General features: G+C 41.2%; 3 protein-coding genes and 1 long non-coding RNA gene across 6 annotated transcripts; all 4 read left to right on the forward strand.

Annotated features, from left to right (window-relative positions):
- The first annotated feature begins 438 nt into the window (after positions 1-438).
- LOC113031410 (girdin-like) lies at positions 439-4,170 on the forward strand. 3 transcript variants are annotated; one of them, XM_026183467.1, is made up of 3 exons: positions 439-1,819; positions 1,906-3,562; positions 3,626-4,170. In XM_026183467.1, the coding sequence occupies exons 2-3, from the start codon at positions 2,600-2,602 to the stop codon at positions 3,824-3,826; spliced, it is 1,164 nt and encodes a 387-aa protein (XP_026039252.1). In that variant the 5' UTR covers positions 439-1,819; positions 1,906-2,599; the 3' UTR covers positions 3,827-4,170. The 3 variants fall into 3 exon arrangements, with proteins under 3 accessions (XP_026039252.1, XP_026039251.1, XP_026039250.1); XM_026183466.1 differs by having other exon boundaries at positions 439-1,525; positions 1,660-1,819; positions 1,906-4,170; XM_026183465.1 differs by having other exon boundaries at positions 1,906-4,170.
- Positions 4,171-8,781: 4,611 nt separating this feature from the next.
- On the forward strand, positions 8,782-12,282 carry LOC113032845 (putative ferric-chelate reductase 1). The gene is made up of 5 exons (XM_026185996.1): positions 8,782-9,356; positions 9,961-10,019; positions 10,398-10,535; positions 12,040-12,071; positions 12,157-12,282. Exons 1-5 carry the CDS (start codon positions 9,232-9,234, stop codon positions 12,280-12,282), a joined length of 480 nt encoding a protein of 159 aa, XP_026041781.1. The 5' UTR covers positions 8,782-9,231.
- A 1,374-nt stretch (positions 12,283-13,656) lies between these two features.
- LOC113031414 (uncharacterized) lies at positions 13,657-15,115 on the forward strand. Its single transcript, XR_003273737.1, has 3 exons — positions 13,657-14,670; positions 14,805-14,964; positions 15,051-15,115. It is a non-coding gene; the product is annotated as an uncharacterized LOC113031414 (long non-coding RNA).
- Positions 15,116-15,139: 24 nt separating this feature from the next.
- On the forward strand, positions 15,140-17,315 carry LOC113031412 (girdin-like). Its single transcript, XM_026183471.1, has 2 exons — positions 15,140-16,707; positions 16,771-17,315. Exons 1-2 carry the CDS (start codon positions 15,745-15,747, stop codon positions 16,969-16,971), a joined length of 1,164 nt encoding a protein of 387 aa, XP_026039256.1. The 5' UTR covers positions 15,140-15,744; the 3' UTR covers positions 16,972-17,315.
- Positions 17,316-18,234: the final 919 nt, after the last annotated feature.

The following is an 18,234-nucleotide window of genomic DNA, read 5'->3' on the forward strand; positions in this document are numbered from 1 at the left end:
TGTACCAAAGACGCCACGTCCCAGTGGCCCCCAGGATTACAGGCCTGTGACACTGACCTCCCACATCATGAAGACCCTGGAAAGGCTCATCCTGGACCAGATCTCACCCACTGTCAGACCACATCAGGATCCCATTCAATTTGCTTACCAGCCCCGTCTCACAGGACGCCATCATCTATCTGCTCAATCGTGTCTACATCCACCCGGACCAGCCGGCGAGCACTGTGAGGTTCATGTTTTTTTTTTTACTTTTCCAGTGCTTGGTGATAAGCTAACAGCGATGCAGGGGGATGCTTCTCTAGTGTCCTGGATTGTTGATTACCTGACAGGAAGACCACAATATGTGCGTCTTCCACATTGTGTGTCTGACAAGGTAATCAGCAACACAGGAGCACCATAAGGGACCATCCTCTCCCCCTTCCTCTTCACCCTCTACACCACAGACTTCAGCCGCTGCACAGAGACCTGCATCTTCAGAAGTTTTGATGTAAATTTGTAAGTTTTGATGTAAGTAAATTTGCGGTCAATTTAGACTCAATTCAAAATCTCCTACTTGGGACGAACACTAAATGTAAATAGCTGACTTTCTAAATAAACCTATCCATCTTTGCAAGGTCAATTTTTGCTTTCATTAAATTCCAAATGTTTAGCCATAATTAGCTTAGCTGTCCTACTCTTGTTACTGCTCTTTCCTACTGCTGTTACAATCAAATGAACATCTCTGCAAAGATAAATTAGCTGAGACCTTAGGTTGATGGTAGTTACTAGCAAACACAGAAACGTACATACACTATATAGTACAGTTCTATGATACATCACCAAATAGAACAATTTGTGGCAATGCAGACAAGCAGAGAAACAGTTTAATTAGTTGAATTTGTTCACTTGATCGGAGGTGTGTTTCCTGCAGATATACAACATCGGATCTCAATGATTTTAAATGAGTAAAAGCCCTTGTGCGTTTAACCGGATTATTTATACCTTTAACATTCCAGCTTATAAAACGAAGAGCAGATGACTTTGCGAGCTTGCCATTCAGGTACCAAAATGCAGGTGCAGAAAAAATATGTCCCAACCTCTGGAATAATAAATCTTTCGTGCTTGAATCGGTACGGTCCAATATCGTCTTTTCAGAGCTAGCAATAGCTCTCATAATCTCACTCATGTCATGGGGTGGTGCCTCCGGTCTGTCCTCAGCATGGTCCTGTCAGGATCTGACGGCGCCCTGACCGGTCGACCTGCCAGTGTGTGTATATCTGTGTGCGTGTGTGTTGCATCTTCAAAAAATAAAAATACAATAACTGAGCCTTACACCGGAGTATCGTTGCACTGGTTTACTGAACCTTACTTTCAGGGCATGTACAGAACATGAGCATCCATTTTCTACTGCCTCCTACAGGACACACACTTCTTCCACTTCCTTACACATTAATGTAACACAGAACTAATACTGCCTCTCCTGGCATTACCATTGTAACAACACATTCATTCTGTTTCTTTCAGAAGAATAACAGGAACTTAGGATGTAGGTATCTATGAATAATAACTATTATGTATACTCATATATTTATATAACCACTTATATCTTGCGATACCACAGTGTGAAAATGTCTCTCCTATCGCCCTGTCTTCCCCTCCGGCTCCGCTGTGATGTGCTAGGAGGTAACCTAGCAACAGGCTACCTCCGACCCGGAAGTGCTGTCGCCCGGAGCTGCCGCACCTGCAGTCAATCCACCAGCTGCTGCCAATCAACTAGTAGCAGGGCTACTTAATGGTGTGGCTGAGCGACAGACAGCGCTGGAGTATTGCACTAAACCTGGTAGTGTTTTTGAGTCGCTAACGTTATTGAAGTGCTGTCTGATCTTCGTACTCATTCTGCTGTCGTGTGTGTGTGTGTTCACCCAGGGATTGACGGAGGATTTACGGACACTAAGGAAGCACTTGGAGGAGAGACGGGCACTCACTACCACTTACACGGAAGGAGGGACGCACTATCACCATTGTTGCACATTTGAGCTGTTGTCACCTTGCTGCACTGTAAATAAATGCACTGTCATTATTTCTGAGCTCCGCGCCTGAGTCCACTCTTTAACAACCGTGACAGGTCCGAGGCCTTTGCGGCCTGCTCTTTTCCCGATCTAGTTTTGCTCATATTTCGTACACCGTAGCCTTGAAGATGTAAAAAGTGCCTCAGAGCAGCACACGGGCGTGTTATCGTACTGTTGTTAAAAGTTCGTTAGTTTTGGAGCAATGGAATTATGAAACAAGTTAGTCCATTGAGGAGCCCTGTACAACACGTCTTCACATGGCTACCAGACACGCCCCCCGTCATTTTGTTATTATTCAATTCAGAACTGCCCAGACCAGACACAGTGACGTTTCACCAGAATCCCTTTGATCTCTGGTCTTCTTTATGACATCAGCACACGAAAACCTATAAATAGGGGAGAGGTTCTCACTCTTGTCAGTCTTTCAAAGAGAGTGGAAGAATTCACTAGGCAGGAAACTACTGGAAACTTGCGTTTCTGACACAGTTGACGGTATTTTTAAAAAATCTTTTAGTTGGTACAGAGATTTAGCATCAACTTCAATTTGAAATATGAGTCTGTCAAATCCTGTTGTATGCAACATGAGAGCCGAGAACGAAAAACTTAAACAGCAAATCAAAGAGCTGAAAAATGAGAATAAAACTCTCAAACAACAAAACTCTACCATACGTGACCTTAAAGTCGAGAACGCCGACCTTAAGGAGCAAAAAAGAGAGCTCATAAATGAGAACAAGATTCTCCAAAAAAACATTGAAGTTCTCTTCAAACGAAGTGGGTTCTCTAAAAACAAGAGGAAAAGAGACCTGCAACTAGAGAATGAAACAATTCACTTCAAAATTCAAGAGCTGGAATATTGGAACCAAATTCTAAAGGATTTAAACAGCTCCAAAACCAAAGAGATCCAGCAACAGAAAGAGGTGATGCAGGAAATGGAGGCAGAAATCAGAGAGTTGCAAAGCAGCAAGACAGGCTTGGTTATAAAAGTGGGAGACATGGAAAAGGACAACCAGTCTTTAAGAGAGGAAAATGATGTGACGGTAAAACGCATGTGTGAGCTGAAAAGGGACTTTGAAAAGGAAAAAGATGACATGCAACAGGAAATACAGGCTGTTAAAACTGAGCTCCATCAGGCAAACACAGCCTTTAAAGAGTTACAAGAGAGTGAAGAAAGAAAAAGGATCATGAATGAGGAAAACAAAACAACGGACAGTGAACAGCTCAGACAGACCCTGGAACGCCAATGCTTTGCACATGAAATTGACATATTGAGGCGGCATAACGAACTTCTTGAACAGGACCTCCAGGAGCTTTCCAAAAGGAGTGGTGATTCTCAAAAAGAACTGAAACCACACGATGAGGGTGTGAAAGGAGAATCACGGATCTCCAAAGCCACTGAGAAAGACTCCGAACATGATTTTGAAGTGACCAACAGAGAAAAGGAGTTGTTGTGCCATGAATTTGAGGAAATGAAAAGAGAGCTTGAAGAGGTCAAGAAAAATCTGTATGATTCACAGGAAGCCTTGAAAACAGAAGACATGGCGTTGCAAACCCAAGCTCAGACTCCCAAAGTTTCACAGGAAGAACATAACAATCTGATAAACAACTACGATGTCCAAGTTGACATACTCAAACAACAAAATAAGGCCTTAGAAAATACGGTTAGTGACCTTACCAAAAAGATGTGGAATGGACGGGAAGCGATGAGACAAATGGAAAAGAACTTTCAAGAACAAAGGAAGCTACTCGAAAATCTCCGAGGAGAATTCGAGGAAATTTAGCACAACTACGACTTTGGCCCTCCCTATTAAACCTGGTTAACGCAGGTTCAATAGGGCTATAACTTAGACAATGGAAGTTCATTTGATTTAATTGGCCCAATATGAGTGACTGCACCCAGACACTCAGTAGCAAAAAAATTACAGAGATTCAAGAGAGAAAACTGTTTCTGCATAGACTCCTATAGTACTGCAAGTCGTGTCATCGCTTGGTGTCCTGCATAGAGTGCAGGTTTAAGGTATCTACGTATCTTTCAGAATTAGAAGCTATGCTGCGTCAGGGGTTATAACAGCTGTGCCCCCCCCCAACCGGCCGAGGCAGATGGCCGCCCCTCACTGAGCCTGGTTCTGCCGAAAGTTTCTTCCTGTTAAAAGGGAGTTTTTCTTTCCCACCGTCACCAAGTCTAAGGAGCTTGGAGAAAAGCGCCTGGACTTCTTTAACTTAAAGAAGTCCAGGCGCTTTTCTTTCCAAGCTCCTTAGACTACTATGGTCTTGATGACTGATAACCTTCACAGACACTGTCATCAAGGGTTTGCTCACAGGGGATCATCTGATTGTTGGGGGGTTTTCTCTCTTATATTGTATGGTCTTTACCTTACAATATAAACAGCCGAGAAGCGGCTATTTTTGCGATCCGGTGCTTTAGAAATACATCTTAGCTGAACTGAACTCCATAACATCTGGACCGAAATGCCTACACACAACGGTAGGCATTTCAATCAAGAGCTCTGTCCAAAACGTTCAATGACAAGCATCAGCACCAGGATTGTTTTTTAGCTCACCAACAGTTCATGTTCCCTACCCATTTTTTATTGTAACTGCAACTTTGTAAGACTGGGTTGGGAGATGTTCTTGTGGTGAGCTTTTATTTACATAATTGGTTTCTTTAATAGTGAAATAAAATAAATTTGTATAACTGGAAACAGCGTTCTCCTGTGTGATTATCACATTGTATTCTTTAAACCATATAACAGAATATATAATATATATAATTTACTCATAGTAATATTAATATCTAATGTGATTGAGTTTCCTTATCTCTACTTATGTGCTGATGTGTTCACTGAGGCCATTGTATGGTCCATTTTGGCTGCATTTCCATGTTTTAAACATGAAATTTGCTTATTTAAAGGGTGTCTCATGCATCTCTTATGCAGAAATATGTGTTGCCTAGCTGGACAAATGTAGCACAGGTCTACTATTATTGGTCACGTGTGTTTTCCCCCCCAGCCATCATGTTCTGTTTGTGCTTAGTTATGTCCATGTCTTATCTCCTGTCCCCTTTTCCCTCTGTATGTATTCACAGTGTACGTGTTCCTCGTTGGTTCGTCATGCTAAGTCTGCGTGTCTTATTCCGTCATGTGTCATGTATCACTCCAAATCTCACTGACTTTAACTAATAATAACTGTTTGCTGAGTGTTATGTCTAAAAGGTATTGCACAATCGCCTCTAGTAGAGGATCAGGTTTGTTTTCCACTGATAATGGATTTTAACATGACTGACCAATGATTGTGGAGCACGTCAATGTAGGATCTTATAAATACAACGAGCAAACTTAAATGTTTTAAAATGTTCAAAAAATTAATGTATTATATTTCTGAAGTATGACGGAAGGAAAAAGTTAAATTTTTTTCATATTTTAAAAAAAAATCCATGGGTTTAATGGGTCCATCATCACTATATTGAGGGCCTTGTATAATAGCCCAACTGCAAAAGTAAAGATTAACGGTGAACTTTCAGATGCTTTCAAGCTTGAAAGGTCCACAAGACAAGGATGCCCACTGAGTCCACTCTTATTTGCTATTTTTATAGAGCCATTGGCTGAAAGGATTAGGCAGAATGGTAACATAAAAGGGATTAATATCACTGGAAGTGAGCAGAAATTGGCCTTGTTTGCAGATGACATTTTGGTTTACTTATCAAACCTACCGAATCACTTATGGAGCTCATGTCAGTGTTAAAGGAGTATGGGCTATACTCGGGATATAAATTGAATATACAAAAAACACAAGTTCTTAGTAGCTTTTATAGCCCTCCCCAGAATCTGCTCAACAAATACAAACTAAGCTGGGACAAAAGAACTATCAAATATCTGGGCATAAACTTATCAATGGATATAACTAGCTTGGAAGAAATCAACTACCCCCTACTTAAAAAAGATATCATGCTAAATATTAGCAGATGGTCTATCTAAGCATTTCTTCTAGAGTGGACATCATAAAAATGAATATGCTCCCAAAGATATTTGTACTTATTCCAGTCTGTTTCTATAGAAAACCCTGATAGATACTTTGTAGAGTGGGATAGGACCCTCTCAAGATTTATATGGGCGGGTAAAAAGCCAAGAGTTAAGTTCAAAACACTTCAGCTTCCCAAAGATAAAGGAGGATTAGGCATCCATTGCCTACAGGATTACTACAGGGCAACACAAATAAGAAATCTGGTGGGCTGGTGTAAACCCGGACACTGTTCAACAGAGACACGAATCTGGCATTGATATTTGACATCACAACAGAGAGACGAATCTGGCATTAATATCTGACATCACAACAGAGAGACGAATCTGGCATTGATATTTGACATCACAACAGAGAGACGAATCTGGCATTGATATCTGACATCACAACAGAGAGACGAATCTGAATTGACCAACAGAGAGACGAATCTGGCATTATATCTGACCAATCACAACAGAGAGACAATCTGCATTGATATCTGACATCACAACAGAGAGACGAATCTGGCATTGATATCTGACATACAAAGAGAGACGATCTGGCATTAATATTGACATCACAACAAGAGAGACAAATCTGGCATTGATATTGACATCACAACAGAGAGACGAATCTGGGCATGGATATCTGACATCACAACAGAGAGACGAATCTTAAAGCATTAATAATTTGACATCACAACAGAGAGACGAATCTGGCATTGATATCATCTGGACAATCTGGCATTAATATCTGGAACAATCAAAACAACAGAGAGACGAATTCTGTTACACATTATCCATATGACATCACTGCATTGACATACACACCAACAAGAGAGACCGAATCTGGGCAATTGATTATCTGACATCACAAAAAAACCAATTTGACATCACAACAGAGAGACGAATCTGGCATTAATATTGACATCACAACAGAGACGAATCTGGCATTAATATTTGACATCACAACAGAGACGAATCTGGCATTAATATTTGACATCACAACAGAGAGACGAATCTGGCATTAATATTGACATCACAACAAGAGACGAATCTGGCATTAATATTGACATCACAACAGAGACGAATCTGGCATTAATATTTGACATCACAACAGAGACACGAATCTGGCATTAATATTTGACATCACAACAGAGAGACGAATCTGGCATTAATATCTGACATCACAACAGAGAGACGAATCTGGCATTAATATTTGACATCACAACAGAGAGACGAATCTGGCATTAATATTGACATCACAACAGAGAGACGAATCTGGCATTAATATCTGACATCACAACAGAGAGACGAATCTGGCATTAATATTTGACATCACAACAGAGAGACGAATCTGGCATTAATATTTGACATCACAACAGATCGAGAGACGAATCGGCATTAATCTGACATCACAACAGAGAACAAATCTGGCATTGATATCTGACATCCACACAAGCAGAGGAGAAACGATATTCTGCATTTGCATTATATCTGACATCACAACAGAGAGACGAATCTGCATTGATATCTGACATCACAACAGAGAGACGAATCTGCATTGGATCTGACATCACAAAGAGGATCGAATTCAATGATATCTGACATCACAACAGAGAGACGAATCTGGCATTGATATCGACTCACGAAACAAAGAGAGACGAATCTTTCATTGATATCTGACATCACAACAGAGAGACGAATCGGCATTGATATCTGACATCACAACAGAGAGACGAAATCTTTCAACATTGATATCTGACATCACAACAGAGAGACGAATCTGGCATTGATATCTGACATCACAACAGAGAGATGAATCTGCATTAATATTTGACATCACAACAGAGAGACTGGATGTCAATGTCTAGAGTGACTGTGATGTCAGAACCCTCTAAATCTTGTAATTTACAGATGGTAAATGGCCTGTATTTGCATAGCGCTTTACTAGTCCCTAAGGACCCCAAAGCACTTTACACATCCAGTCATCCACCCATTCACACACTGGTGATGGCAGCTACATTGTAGCCACAGCCACCCTGGGGCGCACTGACAGAGATATTTAATTCCAAATGATTTGACTGCATCATTGCGTCTTTGAGTTATGACCCAAACTCTCTATCAACTTTGTGAATAAATTCACGTCCCCCTGTGACCTCATAATTACACCACAGTTCAGATGGCATGAATGAGTCATGAGGTCACACCAACAGTGACAACATCAGCAGTGACATCACTAAAGTTGCCAGGTGAGTCCATAAATAGAACCCGTGACGTGGAGCAGGTACCGCCGTTTTGGACAATGCCACGACGCAGGTATAGACGCAGACATGCGAGGTCTTCTCGCCCCGTTCGCAGACACAAGAGACCCCACAAGGCCTCGGGTGTCCGCAGACGTGGGAGAAGATACCGTCGCAGACATTAGACAATCTCAATAAACATGTAGGATGAACATCAAAACTTTGGTCCAATCAAGTTTTTTTTAGATAACATATGTTGTTGTTGTTTTGTGTGTGTTTGTTATCAATGTTGTGGAAAAAGTTAAGCTTAGTAAGCCATCAAGCACTGATCACTCGTAGAAGAGCACCAATAGGAGACAGAACTAATTAGAAGGTGTTATTATTCAGTCTGTACATCGAATAGAAGGCACTAACCACAAGGTGATCTTCAATTCATCTCTGTGTGAATGTGAATGGGGCGAGAAGACCCCCACTAACTGCATGTCCCTAGACTGTGGGAGGAAGCTCGAGAGAACATCCAGACTCCACACAAAGACCCCGGCCTGATGAGGCTAGGGTCCTGAGTTCGATACCCTAAACTGAACGCAGGACAGAGGAAGGGATGGGTGATGTTCATGTGTGCCCAGGTGTATGATGTGGCTCTTTGTCTGTGACTGGTTGGCTGTCCCAGCCCTGGCCCTTCATGTATTTCAGTAATGTCCTTTTCTCCCGTCTCGTTTCCATGTTTTTCCCTTGTGACCCATTCCTTCTGTCACGTGTGTTTCCCCCCCAGCCATCATGTTCTGCTTGTGCTTAGTTATGTCCATGTCTTATCTCCTCCAGTCTGCAAGTTGCATCCACAGGCAAGATTAATATACCCCTTCAAAGTGTTTTTTTTTCTTTTCTCTTGATATTCGTTAAGCACTCTTTAGTTGTGTGTTTCAGCTCTCAGACTGATATTTATGCCCCATGATTAGCACTGTTAATGTGTTTGGTATCCAGGGAGCACATCCAGTGTTGGGGTGCCTGGTTTTGATCCTCTCACTCATCCAGCCTATCGGGGCCTTGCTGCGCTGCGGACCACAACATCACCTGTATGTATCCATCTGTGTGTGTTTAATTAATATACTATATCATGCCTATACACATTTAAGAATACTCTGTTCAAATATTATTTAAAAAAAATTAAAAATGGCCTCACTTTTTTTTTCTCTACAATTATTTAACAAATTTTGAAAACACGATAAACCAAAGGAATGGGGCAGTACATGCTTAATGACTAAATGCACTGCTCACTCGGCAAAGTGAGGTTATAAAGTTATTTGATAACCCTAAGAGTTTGTATTCATACTTCAGCCATAAAAGTTTTTAAAATTTCAAACTTTTGCAAAGTGTAGCCTGCATGTGCTTTATCAGAGCACACTTTCACACTGAAACACCAAGTAGGAAACTAATTTGCACATGACTCGTGAAAGTTATTCCTTCCTCTTAGTAATAATGGTACTTTTAATAAATATAGCCTGGTTGTAGCTTTGGAGGCCAGACTCAGTAAATGAAATATTTTTTAAGTGAAATATAGATTTAGTAAAATTGTATGTTCAGTAATGATACTTGTTTTCATAAATTGGATGCAGGAGAAATCTTAGACAAGAACTTCAGAAGCTGATGATTTTATAGTTCTTCTCTTTTCTTTGATAGGAGGTATCTGTTCAACTGGACACATTTTTTAAATGCGGTGGTAATAAAATCTATAGCTGGTAAGCTTGTGTTTTACTTCATTCTACCATCTTGCATATATGAATAGAATAGAATAGAATTCAACTTTATTGTCATTGCACATGCACAGGTACAGGGCAACGAAATGCAGTTTGCATCCATCCAGAAGTGCTTAGTTGATATAGATATATTACAATATATATTAGCAATAATATAGATATGTAAGTATATTACAGAAATGGGTCTATTATGTTATAATGTACACGGTATGAAGTATGTTGTGAATATTCTATAACTACAAGTATGTACAGGCTGTAGTGAGTACAAGCTATGTACAGGATATGCTAACATTTTCAATAGCAGACACACTGTCACCCATGCTGCTCGTCTTAAAATGCCTGCTTCTTTGTGTCACACAGTGGCAGCCATATCTACAGGCCTGGACAGGATTGACAGTGATGATGGGTGGCTATTGAAAGTGATGGGTGGCTTCTTTGCCTGGGAAGTTCTCTTCATCATCATTTTGGAGGTCCATGATTGGGTAGTTAAACACAGAGGTAAGCCTTTTTTTTTCCATTTCAGTGATGAAGGAAAAAATCATCACTACCCTATACACTTTAATGACAAAAACCAATCTAGACCCAACAGTCCATTTTCACGGTGAAGAGCCACCTGATCAGTTTCAGCAGCATTTAGCTGACTGAGCGAAGAGTATAACCCCTGTACACCTCAGAATGTGGTTGGATGGGTAAAATAAACAGCACTGTATCACAAGATTTTCTGTGTTAACACAGCAGCATCAAATATTTGTCACGGTACGGGCATGGCACACCGTGGAAGGAGTGGGGAAGGAGGACCCAGGCGCGGTGCTCTACGTATAGACAGTGTTTATTACAGAGGTGATATCAAACAACAATAAATCCCCGTGTTTCTCCCCAGACTCCCGTGTCGTGTCCCTCGCAAGTGCTCTCTGGCTCCCGTGTCTGCACTCCCGGTGCTCGCTGCTCCTTAAGCTCCACGCTCCTCCTGCGGGACAATAGCGCAGCAGTCAGGACCTGACAATGCGCATACACTACACGACCAAAACCTAAACTGGTACTAACTGGATCCCAAGCAATGATCCCGCGTCGGTGGAGCTCCAAGACTCTCTAATAGCTCCCCCGACGAGCTGATCGCAGCAGGTGTGTGCTTCGGTGTGGCCAGCCCTCAGGCCACACCCTCCAGCCTGACGCCGCTAAACAAGTGCTCAGCCACCCCACACACATATACACAACACAGGGAAGGGGAGCAACCCAAAATACAGAATAATAATAATATAATATAAACAGACTGTCAGATCCTGGTCGCCAGTCCCAGACTGACAATATTGGTATTTATGAATTGATGAGTGAAAACGCGTAAGAATGTCTCAATGGTAGTCTGCTGGAACAAAAGCTGTTACACTTTAACTGTGCTGAAGTACAGCGACAAAGGAATCTTTATCTTTCGATTTATTAAATGCATGAAAATACTCTGGGAATACTATACACGAAGGCTCAGCTCATGCACCACCAACCTAATGTTATCAGAGAGAACTTGCATTGAATTGTCTCAACTGAGACTATCCAATTTTGGACACGTGTAGTTTTGACAATGCTGTGGCTCAATGTGTGGCTCAGTCACACAAATTATTAAAAAAAAATATGATCACAACCTCTTTGTGTCTACAAAAACTGGTTAATGTTTGGTGATTTTTAAAAAATGTTTTACCCCCCGTGCCGCACACACTTTCCATGACCAATGGCAACTTGACATGCTAAATGTTTACATAGAGCTTCCAGCACATTGTTATCGTTCTGAAAGTTGTTGTTTTTTTTGTTTTTTTTCAATCACCAACAACTACTCAACTCGACTCAATTTTATTTAAATTGATTTCAAATTGTTCTTCTTCTGTTAAAGCTTAAAAACTAATATCATAACTCAACCTGTATAAATAAATGATTAAAAACATAGCTGACTGCTTTAGTTCACTTCAGTTAATGTGCCCTGCAATATTTCACTGTTCTTTGCTCTGGGTTTCAGATGATACTGCTGATCAAATGGAATCAGCATTGGTAAGCTGAAAGAAATATAAAAGCAAGCAATCACTGATTGCCACAAGATGGAGTATTTCTAATATAATTTTACTTTTTTTGTCAGGTCAAAGGTGACAGTTGCCTGATCGCTGTGTACCTTCTGGGGAAACCTTTGCTTTTTGGTGGCACTTCTGGTTGGAATTGGAGAAAAATGAGCAGCAGCAGAATCTTCCAGAGTGTTTCCCTGTAGTTTTGTTGAATTTTATCATCAATTTTTAACATACTTGATGAGAGACTGCACTGGAAATTCAGACCCACTGATCCATCAGTTGGCGAATCCTGGAAAGTTTCTCAGTAATGTCTTTAAAAAATATTACTTATGTTTTTTTTTCTCTTTTGCTTTTAGTTGATAATTAAGGTGTACTTTCAATCAGCATTCAATTTCACTGGGCCAAGCATTACTGTCGTGTGTGTGTGTGTGTGTGTGTGTATAATATGTCTCACAGTTGCAAAGAAAGAAGTAGTTTCAGTCGCCTTTAGCCTCCACTCTGGCTGCCAGGTAAACCAGTTTCATTTTACAAGCTGGTTACATTTTTTTAAGCCAAACAGCAATTTTGTATTAAAAAGTACTTTTAACAATTTTTCCTTTTACATTTTTAAATCAGGTCAACTCGACCCACATCATAATGGGAGGGTTAAAGCCCTTTTCACACATTAACATCTGTTAATATGACAGCATCTATGTATGAATCTGCACCTTTGTCACTTTCATTTGAAAAAAAAAAACTGTCATTGATTCAGCTCCTGAACTTCCCATTTAATGTACATTTTTTTCATATATTTCTAATAATCTTGCTGTCAATAACAACTGACAATAAGACAACAAATTTTTAACTTCATTAAATTGAAAATTATGTATGTCAGTGTAGTAGTGTTAAATGCTTACCAGGTTCAGATGCAAATGAAGAAACTCCACTCAGGCAAGTCTGCTGGACCAGATGGAGTGAGTCCCCTCAAGGCCTGTGCCCCCCAGCTTTGTGGAGTCTTCCATAAACTGTTCATGCTGAGTCTGAAGAGGGTCCCAGTGCTGTGGAAGACATCAAGCCTCGTCCCTGTACCAAAGACGCCACGTCCCAGTGGCCCCCAGGATTACAGGCCTGTGACACTGACCTCCCACATCATGAAGACCCTGGAAAGGCTCATCCTGGACCAGATCTCACCCATTGTCAGACCACATCAGGATCCCATTCAATTTGCTTACCAGCCCCGTCTCACAGGACGCCATCATCTATCTGCTCAATCGTGTCTACATCCACCCGGACCAGCCGGCGAGCACTGTGAGGTTCATGTTTTTTTTTACTTTTCCAGTGCTTGGTGATAAGCTAACAGCGATGCAGGGGGATGCTTCTCTAGTGTCCTGGATTGTTGATTACCTGACAGGAAGACCACAATATGTGCGTCTTCCACATTGTGTGTCTGACAAGGTAATCAGCAACACAGGAGCACCATAAGGGACCATCCTCTCCCCCTTCCTCTTCACCCTCTACACCACAGACTTCAGCCGCTGCACAGAGACCTGCATCTTCAGAAGTTTTTGATGTAAATTTGTAAGTTTTTGATGTAAGTAAATTTGCGGTCAATTTAGACTCAATTCAAAATCTCCTACTTGGGACGAACACTAAATGTAAATAGCTGACTTTCTAAATAAACCTATCCATCTTTGCAAGGTCAATTTTTGCTTTCATTAAATTCCAAATGTTTAGCCATAATTAGCTTAGCTGTCCTACTCTTGTTACTGCTCTTTCCTACTGCTGTTACAATCAAATGAACATCTCTGCAAAGATAAATTAGCTGAGACCTTAGGTTGATGGTAGTTACTAGCAAACACAGAAACGTACATACACTATATAGTACAGTTCTATGATACATCACCAAATAGAACAATTTGTGGCAATGCAGACAAGCAGAGAAACAGTTTAATTAGTTGAATTTGTTCACTTGATCGGAGGTGTGTTTCCTGCAGATATACAACATCGGATCTCAATGATTTTAAATGAGTAAAAGCCCTTGTGCGTTTAACCGGATTATTTATACCTTTAACATTCCAGCTTATAAAACGAAGAGCAGATGACTTTGCGAGCTTGCCATTCAGGTACCAAAATGCAGGTGCAGAAAAAATATGTCCCAACCTCTGGAATAATAAATCTTTCGTGCTTGAATCGGTACGGTCCAATATCGTCTTTTCAGAGCTAGCAATAGCTCTCATAATCTCACTCATGTCATGGGGTGGTGCCTCCGGTCTGTCCTCAGCATGGTCCTGTCAGGATCTGACGGCGCCCTGACCGGTCGACCTGCCAGTGTGTGTATATCTGTGTGCGTGTGTGTTGCATCTTCAAAAAATAAAAATACAATAACTGAGCCTTACACCGGAGTATCGTTGCACTGGTTTACTGAACCTTACTTTCAGGGCATGTACAGAACATGAGCATCCATTTTCTACTGCCTCCTACAGGACACACACTTCTTCCACTTCCTTACACATTAATGTAACACAGAACTAATACTGCCTCTCCTGGCATTACCATTGTAACAACACATTCATTCTGTTTCTTTCAGAAGAATAACAGGAACTTAGGATGTAGGTATCTATGAATAATAACTATTATGTATACTCATATATTTATATAACCACTTATATCTTGCGATACCACAGTGTGAAAATGTCTCTCCTATCGCCCTGTCTTCCCCTCCGGCTCCGCTGTGATGTGCTAGGAGGTAACCTAGCAACAGGCTACCTCCGACCCGGAAGTGCTGTCGCCCGGAGCTGCCGCACCTGCAGTCAATCCACCAGCTGCTGCCAATCAACTAGTAGCAGGGCTACTTAATGGTGTGGCTGAGCGACAGACAGCGCTGGAGTATTGCACTAAACCTGGTAGTGTTTTTGAGTCGCTAACGTTATTGAAGTGCTGTCTGATCTTCGTACTCATTCTGCTGTCGTGTGTGTGTGTGTTCACCCAGGGATTGACGGAGGATTTACGGACACTAAGGAAGCACTTGGAGGAGAGACGGGCACTCACTACCACTTACACGGAAGGAGGGACGCACTATCACCATTGTTGCACATTTGAGCTGTTGTCACCTTGCTGCACTGTAAATAAATGCACTGTCATTATTTCTGAGCTCCGCGCCTGAGTCCACTCTTTAACAACCGTGACAGGTCCGAGGCCTTTGCGGCCTGCTCTTTTCCCGATCTAGTTTTGCTCATATTTCGTACACCGTAGCCTTGAAGATGTAAAAAGTGCCTCAGAGCAGCACACGGGCGTGTTATCGTACTGTTGTTAAAAGTTCGTTAGTTTTGGAGCAATGGAATTATGAAACAAGTTAGTCCATTGAGGAGCCCTGTACAACACGTCTTCACATGGCTACCAGACACGCCCCCCGTCATTTTGTTATTATTCAATTCAGAACTGCCCAGACCAGACACAGTGACGTTTCACCAGAATCCCTTTGATCTCTGGTCTTCTTTATGACATCAGCACACGAAAACCTATAAATAGGGGAGAGGTTCTCACTCTTGTCAGTCTTTCAAAGAGAGTGGAAGAATTCACTAGGCAGGAAACTACTGGAAACTTGCGTTTCTGACACAGTTGACGGTATTTTTAAAAAATCTTTTAGTTGGTACAGAGATTTAGCATCAACTTCAATTTGAAATATGAGTCTGTCAAATCCTGTTGTATGCAACATGAGAGCCGAGAACGAAAAACTTAAACAGCAAATCAAAGAGCTGAAAAATGAGAATAAAACTCTCAAACAACAAAACTCTACCATACGTGACCTTAAAGTCGAGAACGCCGACCTTAAGGAGCAAAAAAGAGAGCTCATAAATGAGAACAAGATTCTCCAAAAAAACATTGAAGTTCTCTTCAAACGAAGTGGGTTCTCTAAAAACAAGAGGAAAAGAGACCTGCAACTAGAGAATGAAACAATTCACTTCAAAATTCAAGAGCTGGAATATTGGAACCAAATTCTAAAGGATTTAAACAGCTCCAAAACCAAAGAGATCCAGCAACAGAAAGAGGTGATGCAGGAAATGGAGGCAGAAATCAGAGAGTTGCAAAGCAGCAAGACAGGCTTGGTTATAAAAGTGGGAGACATGGAAAAGGACAACCAGTCTTTAAGAGAGGAAAATGATGTGACGGTAAAACGCATGTGTGAGCTGAAAAGGGACTTTGAAAAGGAAAAAGATGACATGCAACAGGAAATACAGGCTGTTAAAACTGAGCTCCATCAGGCAAACACAGCCTTTAAAGAGTTACAAGAGAGTGAAGAAAGAAAAAGGATCATGAATGAGGAAAACAAAACAACGGACAGTGAACAGCTCAGACAGACCCTGGAACGCCAATGCTTTGCACATGAAATTGACATATTGAGGCGGCATAACGAACTTCTTGAACAGGACCTCCAGGAGCTTTCCAAAAGGAGTGGTGATTCTCAAAAAGAACTGAAACCACACGATGAGGGTGTGAAAGGAGAATCACGGATCTCCAAAGCCACTGAGAAAGACTCCGAACATGATTTTGAAGTGACCAACAGAGAAAAGGAGTTGTTGTGCCATGAATTTGAGGAAATGAAAAGAGAGCTTGAAGAGGTCAAGAAAAATCTGTATGATTCACAGGAAGCCTTGAAAACAGAAGACATGGCGTTGCAAACCCAAGCTCAGACTCCCAAAGTTTCACAGGAAGAACATAACAATCTGATAAACAACTACGATGTCCAAGTTGACATACTCAAACAACAAAATAAGGCCTTAGAAAATACGGTTAGTGACCTTACCAAAAAGATGTGGAATGGACGGGAAGCGATGAGACAAATGGAAAAGAACTTTCAAGAACAAAGGAAGCTACTCGAAAATCTCCGAGGAGAATTCGAGGAAATTTAGCACAACTACGACTTTGGCCCTCCCTATTAAACCTGGTTAACGCAGGTTCAATAGGGCTATAACTTAGACAATGGAAGTTCATTTGATTTAATTGGCCCAATATGAGTGACTGCACCCAGACACTCAGTAGCAAAAAAATTACAGAGATTCAAGAGAGAAAACTGTTTCTGCATAGACTCCTATAGTACTGCAAGTCGTGTCATCGCTTGGTGTCCTGCATAGAGTGCAGGTTTAAGGTATCTACGTATCTTTCAGAATTAGAAGCTATGCTGCGTCAGGGGTTATAACAGCTGTGCCCCCCCCCAACCGGCCGAGGCAGATGGCCGCCCCTCACTGAGCCTGGTTCTGCCGAAAGTTTCTTCCTGTTAAAAGGGAGTTTTTCTTTCCCACCGTCACCAAGTCTAAGGAGCTTGGAGAAAAGCGCCTGGACTTCTTTAACTTAAAGAAGTCCAGGCGCTTTTCTTTCCAAGCTCCTTAGACTACTATGGCTTTGATGACTGATAACCTTCACAGACACTGTCATCAAGGGTTTGCTCACAGGGGATCATCTGATTGTTGGGGGGTTTTCTCTCTTATATTGTATGGTCTTTACCTTACAATATAAACAGCCGAGAAGCGGCTATTTTTGCGATCCGGTGCTTTAGAAATACATCTTAGCTGAACTGAACTCCATAACATCTGGACCGAAATGCCTACACACAACGGTAGGCATTTCAATCAAGAGCTCTGTCCAAAACGTTCAATGACAAGCATCAGCACCAGGATTGTTTTTTAGCTCACCAACAGTTCATGTTCCCTACCCATTTTTTATTGTAACTGCAACTTTGTAAGACTGGGTTGGGAGATGTTCTTGTGGTGAGCTTTTATTTACATAATTGGTTTCTTTAATAGTGAAATAAAATAAATTTGTATAACTGGAAACAGCGTTCTCCTGTGTGATTATCACATTGTATTCTTTAAACCATATAACAGAATATATAATATATATAATTTACTCATAGTAATATTAATATCTAATGTGATTGAGTTTCCTTATCTCTACTTATGTGCTGATGTGTTCACTGAGGCCATTGTATGGTCCATTTTGGCTGCATTTCCATGTTTTAAACATGAAATTTGCTTATTTAAAGGGTGTCTCATGCATCTCTTATGCAGAAATATGTGTTGCCTAGCTGGACAAATGTAGCACAGGTCTACTATTATTGGTCACGTGTGTTTTCCCCCCCAGCCATCATGTTCTGTTTGTGCTTAGTTATGTCCATG

This window comes from Astatotilapia calliptera, chromosome 11 (genome assembly GCF_900246225.1).
Source record: "Astatotilapia calliptera chromosome 11, fAstCal1.2, whole genome shotgun sequence".
NCBI lineage: Eukaryota > Metazoa > Chordata > Actinopteri > Cichliformes > Cichlidae > Astatotilapia > Astatotilapia calliptera.

Excerpts from the sequence above, each read along its gene's own strand:
- LOC113031410 (XM_026183465.1), top strand. The coding sequence starts at position 2,600 with ATGAGTCTGTCAAATCCTGTTGTATGCAACATGAGAGCCGAGAACGAA.
- LOC113032845 (XM_026185996.1), top strand. The coding sequence starts at position 9,232 with ATGATTAGCACTGTTAATGTGTTTGGTATCCAGGGAGCACATCCAGTG. Across the intron at positions 9,357-9,960 it reads TGCGGACCACAACATCACCT|GAGGTATCTGTTCAACTGGA; the intron begins GTATGTATCCAT and ends TTTCTTTGATAG. Across the intron at positions 10,020-10,397 it reads GGTAATAAAATCTATAGCTG|TGGCAGCCATATCTACAGGC; the intron begins GTAAGCTTGTGT and ends TGTGTCACACAG.
- LOC113031412 (XM_026183471.1), top strand. The coding sequence starts at position 15,745 with ATGAGTCTGTCAAATCCTGTTGTATGCAACATGAGAGCCGAGAACGAA. Across the intron at positions 16,708-16,770 it reads AAAATCTGTATGATTCACAG|GAAGAACATAACAATCTGAT; the intron begins GAAGCCTTGAAA and ends AAAGTTTCACAG.